The 24250-nt window shown below is 38.5% G+C and overlaps 1 protein-coding gene across 50 annotated transcripts in view; it reads left to right on the top strand.

Moving 5' to 3' along the window:
- Window positions 1-24250, top strand: part of QTMAN (queuosine-tRNA mannosyltransferase) — a 457067-nt gene that overhangs the window by 111151 nt on the left and 321666 nt on the right. For 42 of the 50 annotated variants that reach the window (XR_015145715.1, XR_015145716.1, XR_015145763.1 and 39 more), the window contains one exon: window positions 800-1003. The exons of the other annotated variants lie outside the window; for them this stretch is intronic. Coding sequence is in view for 30 of the 42 variants with exons in the window: in XM_086351432.1 (XP_086207558.1) it covers window positions 800-1003 (204 nt within the window). In the remaining 12 variants the exon portion in view is untranslated. The remainder of the gene's footprint in view (window positions 1-799; window positions 1004-24250) is intronic. 50 annotated transcript variants of the gene reach the window in all.

The following is a 24250-nucleotide window of genomic DNA, read 5'->3' as shown; positions in this document are numbered from 1 at the left end:
GGATCCATTGGGGGCACTGGTAGCTGATGAATTGATAAATGGATTAACATGAGTGTTCCAGAATCAGAGAATTCCTGAACTGGAATGGGCCATACAAATGAAGGACTCTAGTAGTGGCATTCTTAGTTAGGACATGAGTTCAGTGACTGTCCAAGTCCAGATAGAACTGTAGTCCAAGGTAGTGCTGAGGTTACTGAGTCAGGGTCACAGCCATTCCATCCAGGAAATGAGACATCGCAGTAGGAGGGGACTTTAAACTTCCTGGGATAGGAGAAGAAACTGAGTCGTTTGGAAGTAATCTTAGGACATGAAGAAAACAGAAATCAGAAAAATAAACCATCTTTCTTTCCTCTTATGAACATAAATGGTATAAAAATATTGATTCCCAAATACAAATCTCATGTTACATATTTACAAAAAAAGTGGAACAGGGGCTTCCCTGGTTGCTCAGTGGTTGGGAGTCCAGCTTCTGGTGCAGGTGGCGTGGGTTTGATCCCATTTTGGGGAACTAAAATCCCATATGCTGCAGGCCACCTGAGCCCATGAGCCACAACGAGGGAGAAGCCTGTATACCTCAATGAAAGATCCCACATGCCACAACTAAGATTTGATGCAGCCAAAAATAAATAAATGTTAAAAGAGGGGAAGATACCATAAAATAAAAAAGAATAAACCTATTTAAAAATGTGTCTGTAAATGATTTTATTTGCTTTCTGGATATAATATTTGAACATATTTATTTTAAAACAGTTATACATACATATATGTATGTTTGAATTTTTTTTTTCTTAATATCTAGGATCTGTGAAGGTTTGAAAGGGCCAATGAGTATTCTCATCCTTGAGGCATTCTATGGTGGGTCCCATAAACAGCTGGTGGATCTGCTTCAAGAAGAGTTAGAAGACTCTGTCCTTTATACCCTGCCTGCAAAGAAATGGCACTGGAGAGCAAGGACATCAGCTTTGTACTTCTCTCAGAATATTCCCACCAGTGAGCATTACAGGTAATTAAAACCCAGGCTGTGTCTCCAGCCTATTTCAAATGCACCTGTTCTAAGGAGCCTGCTACTCTGTTGGCCTCTGTGAGATTTCCTCCAACTGTGTAATTGGTCAGTATGACTACAGTAGCTATTCCTGTAGAGACAGCAAAGCAGCCGGGTACACTGATATTCTGAGGACACCTGGCTGGTAGGAATGTGGCCTCATTTAGACCCTACATGCCTCTTCTTATTTGTCTTGTCCTTTTACCACATGCACATGTGGGTGTATGATGACATTTTTTTGGCCTGAGATGAGAGTTGATCTTGTGCATACTTGTTTTTTTTTTTTTAACTTCCATAACCTCTCATGCCTCTTTGAGTGAGTATGCTGTTTTAGGGTATCTGCTCTGTACTAGGAGCTCAGGTTGGAAAGATGGATATGACCAAGATGAATATAACTCTTACAGGTTTTTATAGACTATTCAGTTAAAGATGGATATGCAAGTGCTATAAGAGTATGAAAAGGGGAGAAGTTGATTTTGACTGTGACAAATTGGAGGTCGTTTTATAGAGTTGGTCACCTTTGCTTACTCTGGAAGGATGAATAGATTTGGGGACACAGACTGGGGACACAGATCTCAGTTTTGAATTTTGCATCGTCAGGCAGTGGGAACTATGGGGACCTGTTAGAAAGTCTCATGAGAAAAGCTGAATGGGAACTACTGATTCCATTTTAAGGAAACAAGTACAATGAAATCCCCCTGGAATATCCCTATTGCCGTGTGTCTCCTGATGGTTAAGTAGTAGATGATTATCCTACTGTGGTTTACATATCCATGTTCTTACCACGCTGGACCCTTCTGTGTAGGGCTGCATTGATGTCGGCAGGAGTGAGGAGTGCCAGACTGATAATGAATGGAGTTCGAGACAGGTTGTTAGAGTGAGGGCACATTGCAAGCTGCAGTGCCCACCTTGGCTTCAGCAGCCGTATCCATCTGCTGCTGCTTGTAGGGTGGAGCAGTGACAAGGGAGAGAGCAGCTTGAGATTTAAATGTAGGTTGCTGTGCTTAGTAGTAATTTGGGGGATTCAGAAAACAGCCCATTTGGTATATGAAAGCCATGCATCACCTCTGAGAATTCAGATTGTCGGATGAAACAGCAGTGAACGCTCAAGCCATGTTGCTTGGAATTTAAAGGTAAAAACTGTTGGAGGGCATGTTGAGAATTTTGTATTTTTCTAATCTAAAGTGTATTTTTCCTTACATAATTTAATGTTTTATATTCTGGTGTCACCAAGTGAGTATTGTAGATTCACTAGTAGTATTAGAAATTTCAGTGCATGTATCGATAACAAATCTTAAGGGCAGTGACAAGCATATTGCTGTGTTAAGATCTGACTGTTTATAGTTGCTTTCACATCTCATTTAATTGTGTTTTTGCAGCACCATTTGCATTATATTACTTAAGGTCAAGTGATCAGGTTGGCTTTATGGCACATTTTCATTTAACATTACCATTTGATATAATACATTCATATGTACCAAATGATATGATACATTTGTACAGTGATTTGAACATTGAAATGAACCATTTTTCTATCTGCTATTAGATTTCATTTTGATTATGCAGTATTTCTGAATGGAATTATTATATCACAAATACATGTGTATGGATAGCATGCAGACAAACACTTCTATGCGCATGGCTTTCCCACTGTTTGAGGTCTGAAGCATTTGAGGATGAACATCATATTGGTTTTTGAAGCAGTCTTATTTGGGTGGTAGGTTTTTGGAATATGATAATGTATAGCCATAAGCTCCAGGTCCTATCAGCGGTATCTGTGGTCTTTCAAGCTCAACTATTTAAGCTGCAGTTAATGGTACTTGTTAACCTAATCAGACTTCACTAAAAGATATACCTCACTAGTCTAACTTACAGTTATATTTGACTAGGGTTAACTTATCTACTCTTTACCAAATAACCTTTTCATTTTTAGAAAAATAGCAGCAGCTTGCAAACTTATACTAAGTTAAAAAAATATGCTCACTCAATTCTAGATTAAAGTGCAAGAATTACATTTTGTTATACCAGATAAATCTAATCTCTCTAGAGACTTTTAAAAATATGAAATCGTCTTGATTTCTGTTTGCTTACTCTAATTGTACATTGGTCAAATGAAGTCACCAAAATTCATAAAGATAAAATGAGTAAGCACCAATATTGCATACTAGGCAAAAACTACTCTTAACTAGTAGGAATTTATCTGATGAGAATGACCTGGAATGTAGGTACACAGGTTACTTTTTTTTTAACATCTGTACATGTAGTCATTGTTTTTATAAGCTTGTTATCTGGGTAATATTTTATTAGTAAAAGAATAAATTCTCCAGCCTAATTAATCAGTTCGATTTGCTTTATCTTGACGACGAAAGGAATACATCATGATTCACATTTAGAGCTGTTTAATTTTTATTACAGATTACAAAAGCTCCGTGGTTTATTTTTCTCAAGAGTAGTTTGGTAATTATTAGGTTATATTAAAGCTTTGCCTTCTGGAAACTTCACAGAATGCAGAAAAATGTTTCTGAGGATGGGCCTCAATTTCATGTTCTGAAATGTATGAGTCATTTGTCCCAGGATCAAGCATTTCTACTTTCTTAAAATATACCTAGGGTAGGCATCAAAGATATTTCATTCTTTTTTCCTTCTTTACTAAAGAAGTATCTTTACTAAACTGAAAGAATCAGTCTTAACTTAAAATTATTTTTTGTTCACTCTCTGATGCTTGCCATTATATTTTAATTCCGTCTGAGGTATTGTAGCAGATACTGATCATTGCCCACTTAACTGCCCTTCTTCCTTGTTGACAGAGTCAGTTTTCTTTGGGGTGGCTAAGTACCCAGCACTTGGGAGTGAAGCTCGACAGACCTGAGTCAGTTGTGATGAGCCCGTTCTCTGGCAGATTGTCCAGGCTTTGCTTTGAAGCTAGTGCTGGATTCTGGCAAATTTTGATTTAAGTAGATGACTTCTGGGGTTTCTTCCAACTCAGTTTTCTTTTTTTTTTTTTTTTCGTTTTATAAAAAGGGAAAGCCATCTCCCCTTCCCTGTGTTTGACTGCGGTTATGATCTCTACAACTGGGAGGCGACAGCTGGAGGACAAAACACTGGGCTGTCAGCAATGTCTGATGAAGGGCTGCGAGGCTGTAGCTCCTTAGTTCTCTGAAAACCCTCTCTGTCTAAAGCATGTGGATACATTTTGTAAAATGAAATACATTTCCTTTTAAGTTCATAGCGAGCACAGTGAGAGAGAACCCGTAGAGGGTTGTGGAAATTAGGGTGATCACCTAGCTTTGAAGCTGTGGTTGCTTAGTTTTCATAAAGAGGACAGGTTAACTGAGTTGTTACATGTTACATTCTTGAAATGAAATGTTGGGCAGAGTTAACCTGAATTAGGAAGCTTTCCATATCCTCTTATCGGAACCTCTCCAAGACAAGGGACCAAAGGTAAGGTGACAAACAGTGTTACTGGATGCTATCTTTTGTACCAAGAAAGGGGGTTCTAAGAACGGAGCAGCGGAAGAGTGCACTGGAAATGAATGAAGAGAGTTGCCGGGGGATCAGTGGGGCGGGGGCTGTCGGTGCCCCACCCACTCCCCACTGGAAATGAATGAAGAGAGTTGCCGGGGGATCAGTGGGGCGGGGGCTGTCGGTGCCCCACCCACTCCCCACTGGAAATGAATGAAGAGAGTTGCCGGGGGATCAGTGGGGCGGGGGCTGTCGGTGCCCCACCCACTCCCCTCCTCCTTTCTCCTGCCGCGTGCGCCCTGGTCAGCTTCCTGCTGTCGGTCTCAACAGCCCTTTGCCTGCAGAAGGAGCTGTGGGCAGCATGCCCCAAGCAACCCTCCATCGCCCCTCAGATGAAATCATGCCCAAGTGCGAACACTAGAGAAATCATTAACAAAGATTCCTCCAAACCCTGTAAGTCAGGAAATAAAAGCATAATTCTAAATAATTCATGGATCACAGAAGAAATTATCATGGATACTAAAAAATAGAACTGAGTCATAGTGAACATACTGCATGTCACAATGTGGGTTGCATCTAAAGTGACAAAGCCACATCGTCTTTAATAGATTTATTATCATTATTGTTATTGTAATTGTGACACTCAGGACTTTCTAAAGCTTATGGCCGAGCGAGGGTAGGGCCCTTCTTACTTGAATCTAGGCATAGTACTGGGAAGGAAAAATAAAAATAGCAAAAAATAGTGAAATTGAAAGCGCACACACACACACACACACACACACACACACAAACACAAACATATGGGCTTCCCTTGTGGCTCAGTGGTAAATAATTCACCTGCCAAGCAGGAGATGTGGGTTTGACCTCTGGGTTGGGAAGATCCCCTGTATAAAGAAATGGCAACCCACTCCAGTGTGTTCTTGCCTGGGAAATCCCATTGACAGAGGGGCCCCGTGGGGTCACAAAAGTGTTGGATATGACTCAGTGACTAAACAACAACAACAAATATATATATATATATATATATATGTATAAAATGGAGATGAAAAATCTTTCCAGGTTCAAGGGTTGGGAGTAGAGAAAGGAAAAATCATAATGATAATCAGTACCAGTTAGGACTTGTATGGCTATAAGAAACAGAAAACCTGCAAAACTGAGCACTTGATGTCATGTAACACAAGTCTGAAAGAGGCAAGGTAGCACTGTATAAACCGACCTGCACAGGGACCCAGTCCCTGTCTGTTAATGGGGAGATTTTTTAGTTGATGTGACAATATCTTTAAAGATATTCCATTCAGATTTTCCATTTCATTTTGAGTAGGGTGTTAACAAGTTATGCTTTTCTAAGAAATTATCCACTTTGTCTAATTTTTCAAATGTATTTATTAACTGTTAGGAGAATTTTCTCATTTGCAGCTCGTCTCTAGCTTTTAGCCATAGAAGTCGCTCATCATTTGAATTTTCCTCTCGTGAGGTTTTCCTTTTTTAAAATTATAGGATAGACTCATGAAGACAGATAACATTCTGGTTTGGGATGCTCAGTACCTGCCATTCCCAAATTGTCCTCAAACTGCTATACTGTGAAGTTCTCCACTTGGTTTATAAATGGCGGGAGGTAGCTTCCAGTACTGCCCAGCTCACTGTCCTTATATCATTATCAGTTGCATGCACTTCTTGGGGTTTGGATGATGTTCTGACACTGTGTAAATAATAATGACAGTAGGTGTGATACAGCATCCCATAGTCTGACCCATATGTGACTCTTGCATTTTATGAGAACTGGCCGAAAGTTTTCCTCATCATTGTTGCCCAGCCAGCCAGCTTTCATATCCTGTAATGCCTAACTGTGGGATTCTCTCTCTCTTTCTTTTTTTTTCCTACCTGTCTGCTCTTGTGTCCAGGCAGTACACACAGCAGCTTTCTAGTATTTGTATGGCACTTAGGGCTTTGTTCACAAAATTTCATTTCAGTGAACTTTCCTCTGATTGGCAGTATAAAACCATCTGGACTTGATGTTGAAAATATAACTGACCTAATACTTCAAAAATAGTGTAATACTGAAAACCAAATAACTGGCCATTCAGTCTCTATTTCACTATTTTTCTCTGGTTTCCCGCTTCTCTCTCTCTCGTTTTCAAAGCCATGCACACATACATGAACGACTAACACTTAAATTATATCCTTCATTGCACAACTGGAAATTAACCATATTACATGCATCCTAAAGGAGAGTTTCCAGACTGTATCTTTTCTGCTTTTCTCTGTGTTTCTTCTTCAGTGCTGTCAAGAAGTAAAATATTCCAGTAGCAGGGGAAAAAAAAGTTTTCTTGTTATGCAGTTCGTAGTTTATTCTCACCGTTGACTGCTAATTCAAAAGTGTTTGTATAGTTAGTAGCATGCATTGTGAACCCACTGTTTCCAAAGAGTTAAGCGCAACAGTGCAACTTCAGATGCATGTTTTTAATACTCCTTCTAGCATATTTTAAAGATAAAATAAAATTTCGCATTTAAGATTCTATACAGCCCCAGGTAACAGTGCATCTTTATGTACAATATTATTTTAAACAGACCCTTACCTTAAAGACCTGTGGGGTAAATCTTTCATATGTTTAATCTTTTGAAATCTGACAACTGTATTTTAAAAGACAAACTTGATGTTTTATTAAACTTTTACAAAGGAGAGAAAATCATTATTTTTAATGAAGGAAATGGAAAAGGCAAAAAAAAAAAATTCCCTAAATATCCTTAAGTGGATGAAAAATCATGCTTGTTTAAAAATGTTTTGGCTGTAGAGTAAGGACCTTCATAATTTTGCTTTTAGAAGTAACAGGCTTATTTTTTATATAACAATTGAAACCGTGAATCGAATCTTAGAGTGCTTCTAATCTAGTTGTTTTTACTTATTTTCATTGTACTTCCACTCCTGACATTTGTTTATTGCAGAAGGTGTTTCTGCTTTATTAAGGTCTTAGTCAATGAAATATGTTTGCGTTAGGAGCTCTATAGGTGAGCACAGAGTTCTGGCATCCTTCCCTTCTCTTAAGCCACCTCTCTTAGGAGAGCTTTCATGCTCACTGACTTCCTTGGAGAAGGGGATGACAGAAGATGGGATGGCTGGCCATCAACTCAATGGACATGAGTTTGCACAAACTCTGGGAGATAGTGAAAGACAGGGAAGCCAGGCATGCTGCAGTGCATGGGGTCACAAAGAGTTGGACACAACTGAGTGACTGAAGAACAGCAAGCCGACTTTGGACACATTGTCCTGTTTAGTAAATGACCAATTATTCCCCATCTTTCCTTAGTTTATACTTTGTGGTTCTTTCACATGATGGACCTGCTAGCCTCCTGACCAGCCAGCCCACAAGAATAACTGCAGGCAGAAAGCATGAGGCCTTGTGCTCACAAAAGTGCTGCATGTCTCTTCCATTATCCTTTCTTTCTAAAGAGCATAATCCTCTATTTTAGTAAATTTTTTTTCCTGTAAACAGTCTTTCCTGTGTTTCTCCTTGCTTACTGTCTCATGCTGATCATCACAACTTAATACTCCCTTTTTAGGAGAAATTTCTGTGATTGAATATAAGTAGTTGAGAGAAGGCTGGGGGAAGGATGGTTTGCCTAAAATTTCCCCCAGACTGGTTTTCTTTTGGCTCTTTTCTAAACATTTTTCCATTTTACCCCCTTCATCAGCATGTATTAAGAACTTATATTAATGTGTATATGTGGAATCTAGAAAAGTGGTACAGATGAACCTATTTTTCTGGGCTCCAAAATCACTGCAGATGGTCATTGCAGCAATGAAATTAAAAGACGCTTGCTCCTTAGAAGGAAAGTTATGACCAACCTAGACAGCATATTAAAAAGCAGAGACATTACTTTACCAACAAAGGTACATCTAGTCAAGGCTATGGTTTTTCCAGTGGTCACGTATGGATGTGAGAGTTGGACTATGAAGAAAGCGGAGTGCCGAAGAATTGATGCTTTTGAACTGTGGTGTTGGAGAAGACTCTTGAGAGTCCCTTGGACTATAAGGTGATCCAACCAGTCCATCCTAAAGGAAATCAGTCCTGAATATTCTTTGGAAGGACTGATGCTGAACAGAAGCTCCAATACTTTGGCCACCTGAGGCGAAGAGCTGACTCATTTGAAAAGACCCTGATGCTGGGAAAGATTGAGGGCAGGAGAAGGGGACGACAGAGGATGAGATGGTTGGATGCATTGACTCGATGGACATGGATTTGGGTGGACTCCGGGAGTTGGTGATGGACAGAGAGACCTGGCGTGCTGCAGTTCATGGGGTCGCAAAGAGTCGGACACGACTGAGCAACTGAACTGAACTGATAGAGACACAGATGCCTATTATGGACATGTAAACATGGGGGTGGGGTGTGGGGCAAAGAGGAGGGTGGAACAAATTGGGAAAGTGGCATTGACATATATACACTACCATGCAGAAAATAGATAGCTGGTGGGAAGTTGCTTTATAGCACAGGGAGCTTGGCTCGGTGCTCTGTGATGACCTAGGGGGGTTGGTTAGGGATGGATGGTAAATGAGGTCCAAGAAGGAGGGGATATATGTATACATATAGCTGGTTCACTTTGTTGTACAGCAGAAACTAACACAACATTGTAAAGCAAGTATCCTTTATTTAAAAAAAGAAAAAGAGCCAGTGCCTAATCTGATACTGCTGATGGAAAGGCAGGTTTGACAAATGGGGACACACAGTGCTGATACTTAGTAAGCATTTAGTAAACTCTGTTGATGAAAGACAGTTTAGTGCCTGTATATCCAGTTGCTATACTAAGAGCTTGTATTAAATAATCCCGAATTAAAAACCATCAGTGACTTCCTCTTGCATATATGAGAGTCCAGATCACACCCAGGACTCACAGGGCCCTGCTTGCCTCTGCACCCTCATCTCTCAGCCCCGGCAACTCACTGATCTCCTGTAGTAACGACACTGGCCTGTCCTCTTATTCAGAAACAGTAACTCTTTCCTGCCTCACGTCCTGTTGCTCCTTGCCGGTCCTGTAGCTGGGTACACTAACTCATGCCTGCTCTCCACACCTTTACTTACCTTTTCCATCCTTCCCCTTCTCAGAGGGGCCTTGCCTGATCACCCTGTCTCTATTTCAGCATCCTTTTTTTCTCTCCACTCTGCAATTACATTGCATATGATTTGTAATTATTTTCTTTGTTTGATTTTTTCTTTAAGTCCCATGATGAGAAGGGGCATAGTTGTCTTGTTTACCATTTTTATCCCCAGTATTTAATATGCTTCTTAGCAGATAGTAGCTGTTGAGTAAATACGGTTGAATGAATGCTTTCATATCTGAGGTTTTGAAAATACAAACAAAGTATAGTTGCAATTGGCTTTGCTAATTTGCTGTTTTTTTTTTTTCCTCTGCCTTTAGCACTACTAGAATCCTGTGTCCAGGGATATCATCTCCTACACAGAAACTGCTTAGAAACATTTAAGGGCCTGTGTATTAAGGGCCTCAGTATTATGGGATTAAACTAAAGAATTCCTTATACACTTACTCACTTATTTTTATGGGCTGTATTAATCATACCATGAAATCAGTCATCATTCATTATGTAAATTTTGATAATAAAAAATATAATTTTCTGGAATTTCCCCTGTATAAAAATGTTTCTGGAAAAAAAGAAATGTTTCTTAGTTCAGGAAAGTTTATAGAATCTAGAATATGTATGAGATATTTTATAAAATTTCACATTATTGTATTTAAGGCTTTTTAATTTTGTTAGTGGCCACCCATGAAGAGTGGGCTTTTAATTTATGGTGTGGAAGCTATAAGATAAATGAGAGATTAGAATTTGGCCCAAAGAAGTGTTTAGCTTGGCCACCCAATTATTTAAGCATTTTTAATTTTTAACTTCTTTTAAGACAGACAGACATTCTTTGTTTTGGTCACAAGTACAACTAGTTACCATTGCTTTATACTGACTTGTTTCTAGATTTATGTTACTTAACTGGTCCATTTAGGCCTGTCTGTTTGTGTCTCTGGTTTATACTCTGTCCAAGAATGCATCTTCAGATAATCTTAAATAAAATATATTTACATGTACATATACATGAAAGTGTTCATTAAAAGACTATAAATCACTCATGTTGGAAAGAAATAATACACTACTGTAGGATAATCAGCACTTCTGGGTTCTAATCCCAACTCTGCCATCAATTAATTGTTTGACCTTGAAAAGTAATTTTTTTAACCTTAAAGTCTTATTTTTTTCCATCTGTAATTAAAGATTTTAGTTTCTTCCATTGAGTTCTATGATATTATAAATAAGGCATTAAAATCAAGATTAAGATTTAAGGAATTCTAAGACAAAGACAAATTTATTCTCTCATTCAACTTTGTTATCAACCACTGCTTTATTTAATACAGAAATTATTTTCTGTCTTGCTTGTATATCTTCTTGAACATTTTACTTTTATTTTTAGAATTAAGAGGCTTAAGCAATAAGTCTTTCCAGTAGTGTTTATATCTTTTAAGTTGTTCTGATATAACTTATTAGTTGTTTGGATATTCTGTTCCAGCCTCAGGATTTCATGATTATATTTGCTTTTTCAAAGAGAATGTGGCTAACCTTTGGATTAGCTGTATGTCTTTACAGGGCATAGAACACAATACAGGTACACTAAATACTGAAGATGTTACTATAGACCTTACACAGAACAATCAATCTCTAAAATCTTGGTTTAACATAAACATGTTCTGAGCTAGGAAGAATTGTGGGACATCAGATTGGGAGGATAAGGCAAATTTTATCTAGTTCATGAGCATTCTTGAATTCAAGGTTAAGAATTTAGAGAGCTTTTGCTTTAGGCTATGAGTATCCCTTGAAGGGGCTTCCCAGCTGGCAGTAGTGGTAAAGAACCCACCTGCTAATGCAGGAGATGTAAGAGACGTGGGATGGATTTATAGGTCAGGAGTATCCCCTGGAGGAGGGCAAGGCAACCCATTCCGGTGTTCTTGCCTGGTGAGTGCCATGGACAACGGAGCCAGGCAGGCTGTAGTCGCAAAGGGTCACAAAGAGCCAGACACGATTGAAGCGACTTAGCTTGCATGCATCCATCCTTTGAAGGCTGTCTTACTCAGGACCCTGTTAGTTGCATATAATACACTCCAATTCAGAATCACTTAAACATAAGGGAAAATTTATTGGCTCATGTAACTGAAAGTCCAGAGTGACTCCAAGCAAAGCTGGATCCAGTGATTCATCAGGCCTCTTGTTTTCTTGACTCTCCTTTCCTCTGGTGTGGCTCTCTCCAAATGGATCTTTCCCAGAGCTGAACTTACCTCTCACCTGCTTAGTTACCCTATCTGAAGGAGTGTACCTCTCTTTTGACAGTTGAAACCAAAGTCCCAGATTGAGTGGAAGGACTTTTTTTTTTAAATTGTGTGGTCTTTGAATTTATTACTGTGACAACATTTAATGTCATGATTGGCCAGACCCAGACTCACATGGCCACTATGGGGTTGACCTCCTCCAAACCTTTTGAACTGAGTGCAAGAGAGCAAAAGGAAATTGCACTGCTGCTATCTGAAGAAGAGGTAAATCACTCACTGTGATTTACCTGTTTTGCAGGTAAATTACATTGAGTACTGCAGTCGAACATGGGAGTGAGGTAAGGAAAACTGTGTACAGGACAATTAGGAGGGTAGAGATGGCTATTGGATTCTTAACATCTAAAGTAGAAGTAGATTCTGAATGAGAATAATGATAGTAGGGATGATAAAGGTGAAGGAAATAGTATGAATAAAATTTATATTTGCATTTCACCAGTTTTAAAATTTGTCTAGGAACTAAATTGAAATTTACCCTTATCCTATCTATGAAAAAAATTTTTTTATATACAAATTAATTTAGGTAAAATCACAGAGAGCACAAACTACTTTATTATAATTATTTTTTAAATAGCTATGCTAGTTGTAAATCTGGAGAAGGAAATGGCAACCCACTCCAGTGTTCTTGCCTGGAGAATCCCAGGGACGGGGGAGCCTGGTGGGCTGTCGTCTCTGGGGTCGCACAGAGTCGGACACGACCGAAGCGACTTAGCAGCAGCAGCAGTTGTAAATCATTCATATTTACCCATTAAACCGAAATCAGTGGGTTTACTTTGGCAGCATTTTAAGTTATTCCATGTACTTCAATGCAACAAAACTTACTTTTCTTTAAAGAATTAATGTAACACTTAATAAAATTTATAACATATATATATATATACACACACATGTATGTGTGTGTGTGTGTCCATATTACATACACACACACACATAATCAATGAGAAATTCACTACTTGGTATTAACCTCTCAAACTTATCACCCACTCCCCTCAAAAAAAGGAAAAAGTCACGTATTAAGTGTATCTATGCTGAATCCCAAAGTAGAAATGAATGAGTGAAGCTGTGGTTGTCACTCAACTTGCAGTCAGTTTAGGAAAGCCAGTGTCTTCCTCAGTGGTCTGGATTGGCAAGGCGTCTGTTTGAAGAACACACGCTGTGGGCCAGACACAAATGATAAAAAGGTGAATAAGGCAGTATGCTTTAGGAATGGAATTTCTTGGATATAGTTCTATTCCTTTTACTTCTTTATTTTTTCCTGTACTCTTTGGACAGTGTTCACTTGAATCAGCCTTTCTAAAGCTGTCAGATACTAATATGTTTCTAGGAAATCTGCACACGTGGTAACCTATCTTTCACTACAATAGTAGATCTGAAAATATAGGGGATTTTTAGCCAATAGTCTGTTTTTCTGTGTATTGAGATATTTATTTGTATACAAACTGTTTTGGTGATTTTCAGAAAATGAAAGTGGCTAAGAATGTGAACTAGTTTTCTTGTCATTGGTGTTTTTGTTTTGACTCCATCATAACCTTAAATAAAATGAAAACTTTTTTCATGAAGTCCAATTATATTAAATGCATATATTATTAGTATATGGTGCATGTCTGTGTGTGTGCGTACCGTTTGTATTGTAGAGTTTCTAATTCAGATGTAGTGATTCTTAGCTTTTATTTTGTGACATTGCTGAATGTCTTCAGTTTTCTCAAAGGGGATTTTTAAAACATTTTAAAACAAGGAAACATCAATTCATTTTTATTGAAAAAATACTTCTCTATACCATTTTATAAGAAGATTGTTGCCAGGAATTCAAGCAATAGCTAGTGCCATTATCACAAAGGTTTGGGAATCCTTGACTCTTGAAACAGGTGGAAATGAAGAGTTTAACTCAGGGGCTCATAAAAAATGATTAGGGGAACTATGTAATCATTTTAGTAGCAGTATTATTATTTTTTCCAAGTATTTAAAAATACTTAATGACATTCATATTTTATTTGCAGTACTTTTTGGAAAATATAAGACAAGTAAGAGAAGTAGAGGTTAAAAACTGAGATTGTGCTCTGAAATTTGAGTATTGAACATAAGAGTAGAGGAAATGGCAACCCACTCCACTGGAGAATTCCATGGACAGAGGAGTTCATGGGGTTGCAAAGAGTCAGACACGATTGAGTGACTGACACTTTCATTTTATGTAAGTAATACATTTTTTTTTTTCTTTTTTGGTCTGATTTTGTTATTTAGAACTGGCAGTAGAAAAAAGAAGACACACATATACATAGACACAAGAAGAAGAAACAGTGGCAGTTTTAGATTTGAGGTACCTGAAAAGCATTCAGTCTTGTGGAAACATGATCCTAATATTTGCCTTCTTTCAGTCAGTTTTATTTTAGATAAAATGCTGGCAGATGGTAGTGATCCACTTGAACAGTGTTGAGTTTTCTTTATTTTTTTTTCCCATGGAAAAAGCTCCCAGAAAACTTTTGTTCTTTAATGTGTTCAACATGCATATACTTTACATGTATTAACTAGTATTAAAAATGCAGTTTCTAATTAGATGTCTAAATCTGAGAGGAGTTGTGGTGAATACCAGCCCCTTAGAATTACTGAAAAAGGAAGTTTTGATAAATAGGGTTTTCTTTTTGGCTGTTGCATCCTTCAGCTTGCTCTGGCCCCAGAAACAAAGGAATTTGCATTATCAGTGTTTAAAAAAACTGTAATATTCTAGGATTTCTAATGCCTATTGCCATTTTTGATGATAAACCCTTAAGATATTGATTATATCAAAACTTGGAGAATTCATGACATTTACATTGTGTTATGACCATAGTAAAAACAAAGTTAGTACTTCAGTTATTACGGATTTTTAGTCTTTAGAAGAGCATCAGTAGTTACAGACTTGGTATGTCTTAGGTTTTAGAGAGATGGTAGGAAATCTCTAAAGTAACATCACAACTTGGTTTTGTTTGGTATTTTTGTTTTACATTTTAAAATGTGGGGGGTGATGGGGAAATCCCTTCTTTCCGAATTTATCTATGTGAGTCACCTAAAGCTTTCCCTCTAATAGAGTTTAATGAAATAGTGCTATTTGAATCAGTATTTCCACATTTGCAATTCAGAATATTCAGTTTGAAATCATCAGCATTCATTTTCATTTCTGTTTTACTTTTCAGTTTGTTGTACATTTTTTTTTTTTTCCAGCTGCTAAGCATACCAAACCAAGAATGACTTCTTTTTTCATAGACATGGAGCGGCAATTGTTCTCTCACTTATTTTGTCTTGCTGACTAATGTGGTATTTGTTCGCAGCTCCAAACCACAGATGAGACACTTAGATATTGACTAATCTTGACTTACAAATATTAGCCACACAATGTGAATTCCTTCAGTGTTTGGGCATTCCTAGGAATGTTTGATGGGTTTTGAGTTTCTCTTTGTACCTGTTAGATGAATTATTACGTAGTAGCTGTGAGGGACTTGGGGAGAACCCTGGACTCTTAGAAGTCAGAGGAGCTGAATTCAAAACACAGTTTAGCCACTTAGCTGTTGATGGGCAGATTCATTGTCTTTCTGTGTCTTCATCTGCAAGACAGTGAAAAGAAAAAATAATACTTGTCCATTTATCTTCAGGGTTTGTTATGAGGATCAAGTGAGATAATAACGTTCAAAGAATATTTTGTAAACTGAAGATGGAATTGTGAAATTAGAATTTGTGCTGTTCTTTTTTGTAACTCATTTGTTCTGAAATTTTCATTTTTAGGTTATTAATCTCTAGCCTTTATTTTCTTTAAAAATGTAAGTAGAAGAGATGGCATGAAATTAATACTTTAATTTAAAAAATTTATGTTTCAGGAATGTTTGGCCCACAGCTACAATACGCTGCTATGTTTGTTCATCAATACAGATGGTTCATAGTGATTGGGGGAAATGACAGTATGGATATTATTCAGATATTTTTGGTTACTATTTAATTTATTTCAGTCGTGGCATCAATTTTGAATTATAACTGAACCAGCAGCAATCAACTAAATATTATAGTGGGTGTGTGTCTGCTCAGTTACTTCAGTCATGTCCGACTCCTTAAGACCCTATAGACTGGCCTGCCAGGGTCCTCTGTCCATGGGATTCTCTAGGCAGGAATACTGGAGTGGGTTGCGGTGCCCTCCTCCAGAGGATCTTCCCGACCCGTGGGTTGAATCCATGTCTCTTAAGTCTCCTGCATTGGCAGTTGGGTTCTTTACCACTAGTGCCACATGGGAAGCCCATTATAGTGGGTTGTTGTTGTTGTTGAGTCGCTCAGTCATGTCCGACTCTGCAACACCATGGACTGCAGCACACCAGGCTTCCCTGTCCTTTACTATCTCCTGAAGTTTGTTCAAACTCATGTCCATTGAGTGGATGATGCTATCCAACCATCTCATCCTCTGTTGCCCTCTTCTCCTCCTGCCCTCAATCTTTCCCAGCATCAGGGTCTTTTCCAATGAGTCAGTTCTCACATCAGGTGGCCAGTGTTGGAGCCTGAGCTTCGGCATCAGTCCTTCCAATGAGTATTCAGGGTTGATTTCCTTTAGGATTGACTGCTTTGATCTCCTTGCTGTCCAAGGAACTCTCAAGAGTCTTCTTCAGCACCATAGTTTGAAAGCATCAATTCTAATGAATTGAAATAGTGGTCAGATTTGTATTTCTATAATTAGAAAAAGTAAACTAGTACTTCATTGTTTATTCCTTTTTTTTCAGCTAACATTTGTTTAATAATTCTTATTTTGTAGGTATTTTCCAAGGTACTTGATTGATTTGAACATATGTAAAAAAATTCTGTTTATGAAAAAGGTAAAATGGAAGGTGGCTAAATTAAACCCTTGTCTATTAAAGACTGTAAAAGAGGAAAAAGGTGTACATTTGTCTCATGGTTCTAAATGTTTGACAATGTCTTATTTTTTTTTTTTTTTTTAAGAAAAGCAGCTTTTCATACCTGTGAAAAAAATGACTGTAATTTTGTAGCACAAAAGTAGTTTTTTCACACATACAGTATCAAGTCTTTGTTTAAACCCCAAAGAATTATGTGAATGTCTGAGCATTCAGAAATTTCACATTAATTTTAATAAAAGAATAACAGCTGAATATCCTAACTGCCAAAAATATTTGTTAAATGGAAATAAATGTTCTAATACATTTATTTCAAGTTGATATGAATTTTAGTAAACATAACAATTTTCTTATTCACAATAGAAATGGCCATTTTAGGTCAGCTGTATCACTGGCTACCATATTAGTGCAGATCATTTAGCTGGAGTATATCTTTAAAACTTATAAATGTGCTTGAAAGCTTTTTATTAGTAGGTAAAAATTTTGAATAGACCTTGTATATATTAGTTTTGCTTTTTTTCCACCCTGTAGAAGTAGACTTGCCTTATTTCTTTCAATATACTTTACCTTGGCTAATTGGAGCTGAAGGTAAAATACGACTGCAGGTGAGTTGGAGAAATCTGTTTGCCGAGCTTATTGCAGAGAAAGTGACCTAACCTGCTCATTTGACTTCCTCTGTGTTTTTAGACATTGTATTTGAATTATTTCTTATACCTGGTAAGAGTTAGTTGTTGTTGAGTTGCTCACTCGTGTCTGACTCTTTGCAACCACATGGACTGCAGCACGCCAGGCTTCCCTGTCCTTCACTGTCCCCCAGAGCTTGCACAGACTCATGTCCATTGAGTCAGTGAAGCCATCCACCATCTCATCCTCTGTTGTTCCCTTCTCCTCCTGCCTTCAATCTTTCCCAGCATCAGGGTCTTCTCTAATGAGTCAGATCTTCACATCAAGTGGCCAAAGTATTGGAGCTTCAGTGTCAGCATCCATCCTTCTAAGGAATATTCAGAATTGATTTCCTTTAGAATTGACTGGCTGGATCTCCTTGCTGTCCGAGGGACTCTCAAGAAGAGTCTTCTCCAACACCACAGTTCAAAAGCATCAATTATTCAGCACTCAGTCTTCATTATGATTCAACTCTCACATCCATACATGACTTCTGGAAAGACCATAGCTTGGACTACATGGACCTTTGTCAGCTCAGAGACCTTTTTCTCTGCTTTTTAATATGCAGTCTAGGTTGGTCATAGCTTTTCTTCCAAGGAGCAAACGTCTTTTAATTTCATGGCTGCAGTCACCATCTGCAGTGATTTTGGAGCCCCAAAAAATAAAGTCTGTCACAGTTTCCATTGTTTCCCCATCTATTTGCTATTAAATAATTCGACTGGATGCCTTGATCTTAGTTTTTTGAATGTTTAGCTTTAAACCAGCTTTTTCACTCTCTTTTTTCACCTTCATCAAGAAGCTCTTTAGTTCCTCTTTGCTTTTTGCCATAATGGTTTTGTCATTTGCGTATCTGAGGTTATTGATATTTCTCCCAGCAATCCTAATTCCAGCTTGTGCTTCATCCAGCCTGGCATTTCACATGATGTACTCTGCATATAAATTAAATAAGCAAGGTGACAATATGCAGCCTTGATTTGTACTCTGCTTAATCATTCAGTCATATCCGATTCTTTGCGACCCCATGGACTGCAGCCTGCCAGGCTTCTCTGTCCATGGGGATTCTCCAGGCAAGAATACTGGAGTGGGTTGCCATGCTCTCCTCTAGGGGATCTTCCCAACCCAGGGATTGAACCCAGGTCTTTCGCATTGCAGGTGAATTCTTTACCATCTGAGCCACCAGGGAAACCCAAGGATACTGCAATGGGTATCCCTTCTCAGGGGGTCTTCTTGACCCAGGAATTGAACTGGCGTTTCATGCATTGCAGTCGGATCCTTTACCAGCTGAGCTCCCAGGGATGGATGAAGCACAAGCTGGAGTGAAGATTACCAGGAGAAATATCAACAAACTCAGACGTGCAGTTGACACCACCCTAATGACCTTGACTTTCTCCTTTCCCACTTTTGAACCAATCCGTCGTTCCATGTCCAATTCTACTTGTTGCTTCTTGACCTGTACACAGGTTTTGCAGGAGGCAGGTAAGGTGATCTGGTATTCCCAGCTTTTTAAGAATTTTCCACAGTTTGTTGTGATCCACACAGTCAGAGGTTTTAATGTAGTCCTTGAAGCAGAAGTAGATGTTTTTCTGAGATTCTCTAGCTTTTTCTATGATCCACTGGATGTTGGCAATTTGACCTCTGGTTCCTCTGCCTTTTCTAAATCCAGCTTGGACATCTGGAATTTCTCTTAAACATCTGGAATTTCATGTACTGTTGAAGCCTAGCTTGGAGAATTTGGAACATTACTTTGCTAGTATGTGAAATCAGTGCAGTTGTGAAATAGTTTAAACATTCTTTAGTACTGCCTTTCTTTGGGCTTGGAATGAAAACTGACCTTTTCAAGTCCTGTGGCCACTGCTGACTTTTCCAAATTTGCTGGCATATTGAGTGCAGCACTGTCACAGCATCATCTTTTGGGCTTTGAAATAGCTCAGCTGACCACTAGCTTTGTTCGTCATGATGCTTTATAAGGCCCAGTTGACTTCACATTCCAGGATGTCTGTCTCTAGGTGAGTGATCATACTGTCATGGTTATCTGGGTCATGAAGATCTTTTTATATAGTTCTTTGTGTTCTTGCTACCTCTTCTTAATATCTTCTGCTGCTGTTAGATCCATACCGTTTCTGTCATTTATTGTGCCCATCTTTGCATGAAATATTCCCTTGGTATCTCTAATTTTCTTGAGGTGAACTCTAGTCTTTGGCATTCTGTCGTTTTCTTTTATTTCTTTGTATCGATCACTTAGGAAGGCTTTCTTATCTCTTCTTGCTATTTTTTGGAACTCTGCATTCAGATAGGTATATCTTTCCTTCTCCTTTGCTTTTTGCTTCTTTTCTTTTCTCAGCTATTTGTAAGGCCTCCTCAGACAACCATTTTGCCTTTTTGCATTTCTTTTTCTTGGGGATGGTTTTGATCACCACCTCCTTTTTCTGGGCTCCAAAATCACTACAGATGGTGACTGCAGCCATGAAATTAAAAGACGCTTACTCCTTGGGAGGAAAGTTATGACCAACCTAGATAGCATATTGAAAAGCAGAGACATTACTTTGCCAACAAAGGTCTGTCTAGTCAAGGCTATGGTTTTTCCTGTGGTCATGTATGGATGTGAGAGTTGGACTGTGAAGAACGCTGAGCGCCGAAGAATTGATGCTTTTGAACTGTGGTGTTTGAGAAGACTCTTGAGAGTGCCTTGGACTGCAAGGAGATCCAACCAGTCCATTCTGAAGGAGATCAGCCCTGGGATTTCTTTGGAAGGAATGATGCTAAAGCTGAAACTCCAGTACTTTGGCCAGCTCATGCGAAGAGTTGACTCATTGGAAAAGACTCTGATGCTGGGAGGGATTGGGGGCAGGAGGAGAAGGTGACAACAGAGAATGAGATGGCTGGATGGCATCACTGACTGGATGGACGTGAGTCTGGGTGAACTCCGGGAGTTGGTGATTGACAGGGAGGCCTGGCGTGCTGCAATTCATGGGGTCTCAAAGAGTCGGACACGACTGAGCGACTGATCTGATCTGATCTGATCCTGTACACTGTTAGAAATCTCTGTCCATAGTTCTTGAGACACTATGTCTATTAGATCTAATCCTTTGAATCTCTTTTATTTCCACTGTATAATCATAAGGGATTTGATTTAGGTCATACCTGAATGGTCTAGTGGTTTTCCCTACCTTCCTCAACTTAAGTCTGAATTTGGCAATAAGGAGTTCATGGTCTGAGCCACAGTCAGCTCCTGGTCTTGTTTTGCTGACTGTATAGAGCTTCTCCATCTTTGGCTGCAAAGAATATAATCAATCTGATTTTGGTATTGAGCATCTGGTGAGGTTCATGTGTATAGTCATCTCTAACATTGTTTGAAGAGGGTATTTTCTATGACCAGTGCGTTCTCTTGGCAAAACTGTTAGGCTTTGCCCAGTTTCATTTTGTACTCCAAGGCCAAACTTGCCTGTTACTTCAGGTATCTCTTGACTTCCCACTTTTGCATCCCAGTCGCCTGTGATAAAAGGAACTTCTTTCTTTTTTTTGGTGTTAGCTCTAGGAGGTCTTGTAGGTGTTCAGCTTCTTTGGCATTAGTGGTTGGGACATAGACTTGGATTGTGATAATGAATGGTTTATCTCGAAAATGAAAAGAATTCATTCTATCTGCAGAGAGATTGCACCCAAGTACTGCATTAGCCTGAGATTGCACCCAAATACTATGTTTTGGACTCTTATTAAAGAATTAAGTAAAACTAATAAACACCAACTACTGACAATCCTGTTCTCAACTTCCCCTCTTCCAGACAATTCAATATCTTCTTTCATCCATTTCTTTTGCTCTTCATTTTCGATATTTTACATAGTGGTTCACTAAGTAACAAACAATTCTGAAGAGCTATTAATAATTGTTTTATTTCTTGTCACTGCTAAATGGTGGTACCTATTCCATGACACTTGGACAGTATTAGTAATGTTGAGGAAGTGGTCATTCTGTGAGTGGATGAGAGGAAAAAGAAAAATTTGTAAAGTAACAGATGAACAACTCATGGATTTTTGAGCAACTGAAATTCAAATGCAAATATGCAAAATATATTTTAGGGTTCTTATGGTGTCTTATGATATTTAATATTGCCTTTTTCTTGAACTTTTATAAGCAAATGATCATTATAAATTTTCCCAGGAAATATTATTATTTCTAAGTTCCCTGAGGGTAGAGACACTGCCTTTTTTCACAGCTTTAACCAAGGTCCAATTCTTAGTGTTAGGTAAATATTTGTTGGATTAGTGAATAAATAATACTAAGAAATACCAATAAAATTCGTAAGACATATACTCATACTCTTTGCTATGTGCAATTTTCTAATTGTATTTATTTATGGATTAGAGACACATAGGAAGACAGTACTCACTGATTTTCTAGCATATGACATTATTAACAGTTACTTGGGCTTCCCAGGTGGCTTAGTGGTAAGGAATCCACTTGCCAAGGCTGGAGACGTGGGTTCCATCCTTGGGTAGGGAAGACCCCCTGGAGGAGGAAATGGCAGCACACTGCAGTATTCTTGCCTGGAACGTTCCATGGGAAGAGGAGCCTGGCAGGCTACAGTCCATGGGGTTGCAGAGTCAGACAAAACTGATCCACTGATCACATAGCAGGTTACTTGCTTCACAAAGTTAAACATCGTAGTTTCTTCTTCTTTCTTTCTCCACCTATTACAGTGTCCTGCATGTAGTAGCTGCTTAATACTACATTTGCACCAATACAGTGCTTTACTTTAGTAGAAATACTTCATGCTTGTTGGAGTAGGTGGCTGTTTTAGTGGTTTTCACTTTTCTCTTTTAGATTCTTTTTCAAGTAGCAGAAGATGAAGCTGTATTGAGTTTGAAGCACATGAGACAGAACTTAAAGTATAAGATGGAATACCGAGGCTTTTCTTTTTCCATGATACAGTGGCAAAATGCATAAAATGGTTACTGGTTTTTAGTTAATTGGCCAAAAACTTTAGTTTGGAGAATACAAATACGATGAGAAAATAAGGTTTCACTAGACATGAACTTCCTGTAAGTTGTTAAAACCCAGGAGCTTTTTGGAAGTGTACAGATTATGACGACAGAAGGAAAGAGTGGAGGAATAATAATGATTTACAGTTGCTGGGCGTTTACCTTTTGACTTAGCAGTGATATACATTTACATGGATTACTTTGTAGAAATAGTTCATTACTGTTTTTCAGGATAGGGTTGCTTGACTTTTGTAGCCCTTTTGAGCATTTTCAACCGTTCCATAGAAGAATACCCTCCTAGCTCTTTTTGTATTTTAAGTATTTATCGTATTCCTTCCATGTTACTAACAACTTTACTTGTATCACTGTTTTTTGGCAACGTCATCCATTTGACCCTCCTCTTGCCCATTCCTCTCTGTTAAAATGTCTTTATTGTTAAAGAAAACCCTGAATAGCTTTCATTTCAATTCAATATACAGTTGACTCTTAAATAACTTATGGTTACCCTCCCAACTTAAAAATATTAGTATAACTTGACAGTTGGCCCTCTGCATCTGCAAATCCACATCTGAGGATTCAACTAACTGAGAATCAATTGAGTATTGCTTATTCACTTATTGGGTGGGCCTGTTTGGTTCAAACTTGTGTTGTTCAAGAGTCGGCTGTTCTATTTCTGTGCTTTTTGCCTTTTATAAACATCTATTTACCACTTAATAGGAGTAAATTAGAATTGTTATCAGTGGCATTCTAATACCAAATTTTTATATCTTTTCTCCCCCTACTTCTCTCAGCCCTTTCTTGCTTTTGATTCCTATAAGCAATCTCTCTTTTTTGGCATTAACTTTGACCTCAGCTTGAAGGGCAGAAACCTTCTTGACCTCTTTTAGGTCACTCTGATTAGTTCTTATTTTGTAGCCTGATGTCATTTCTCCTTTCCACTACTTTTAAATTATAGCTCCATCCTATGTCTTGTTATAAACCTCTTTGTTTGAGTGCCAGTTACTTGTCCAACAAATAATTCTCACTCATATGGTTAATGAATGATAGCCTGGTCCTTTCCTTATGGTAATACTATTCATCTTAAGCATATTCTCCATTTGGTGAAGAGAACTTGCTTCCTATAGGTGCATTGCTTTTTCTATTTTTGATTTCTATGAGTAGTCACATTACTGAAAAATTTAAACATATAGAGAAGTAAAAGGGAGTAGATAACGAGCCTATTTACCCTTGCTCCTGCTGCTGCTGCTAAGTCGCTTCAGTCGTGTCCGACTCTGTGCGACCTCATAGACGGCAGCCCACCAGGCTCCCCAGTCCCTGGGATTCTCCAGGCAAGAACACTGGAGTGGGTTGCCATTTCCTTCTCCAATGCATAAAAGTGTAAAGTGAAAGTGAAAGTGAAGTCGCTGAGTCGTGTCTGACTCTAGCGATCCCATGGACTGCAGCCTACCAGACTCCTCCGTCCATGGGATTTTCCAGGCAAAAGTACTGGAGTGGGGTGCCATTGCCTTCTCCGATTTACCCTTAAACAATTATAAATAATTCTCCAATCTGGTTTTATCTAAAATCTGCCTAGCTCTTTCCTATTCCATAGTATATTGAAGCAAATTCTTGATGTTCTATTAGTAAATTACATATTTCACTGTGAATCTTTAAGTGATAAAAATCCCTCTTTTTTGGGGAGGGGGTTGGGGTTGTACCTCATGGCATATAGGATCTTTGTTCCCTGACCAGTGACCAGAAATAGGACCCTTACCCCCTGCAATGGAATTGTGGAGTCTTAATCACTGGACCACCAGGGAAGTCCCTATAATCTCTTAAAAATTAAACGTAACTGTAGAGTGATACCATTATCACCTTAAGAAATCCTAAG

The sequence above is a fragment of the Bos grunniens genome, chromosome 2 (assembly GCF_055505025.1).
Source record: "Bos grunniens cultivar Pamir isolate PY7600 chromosome 2, Bosgru_T2T1.0, whole genome shotgun sequence".
Taxonomy (NCBI): domain Eukaryota; kingdom Metazoa; phylum Chordata; class Mammalia; order Artiodactyla; family Bovidae; genus Bos; species Bos grunniens.
Note: the sequence above shows the minus strand (reverse complement) of the source record. Positions and strands in the feature narration are given on the sequence as shown.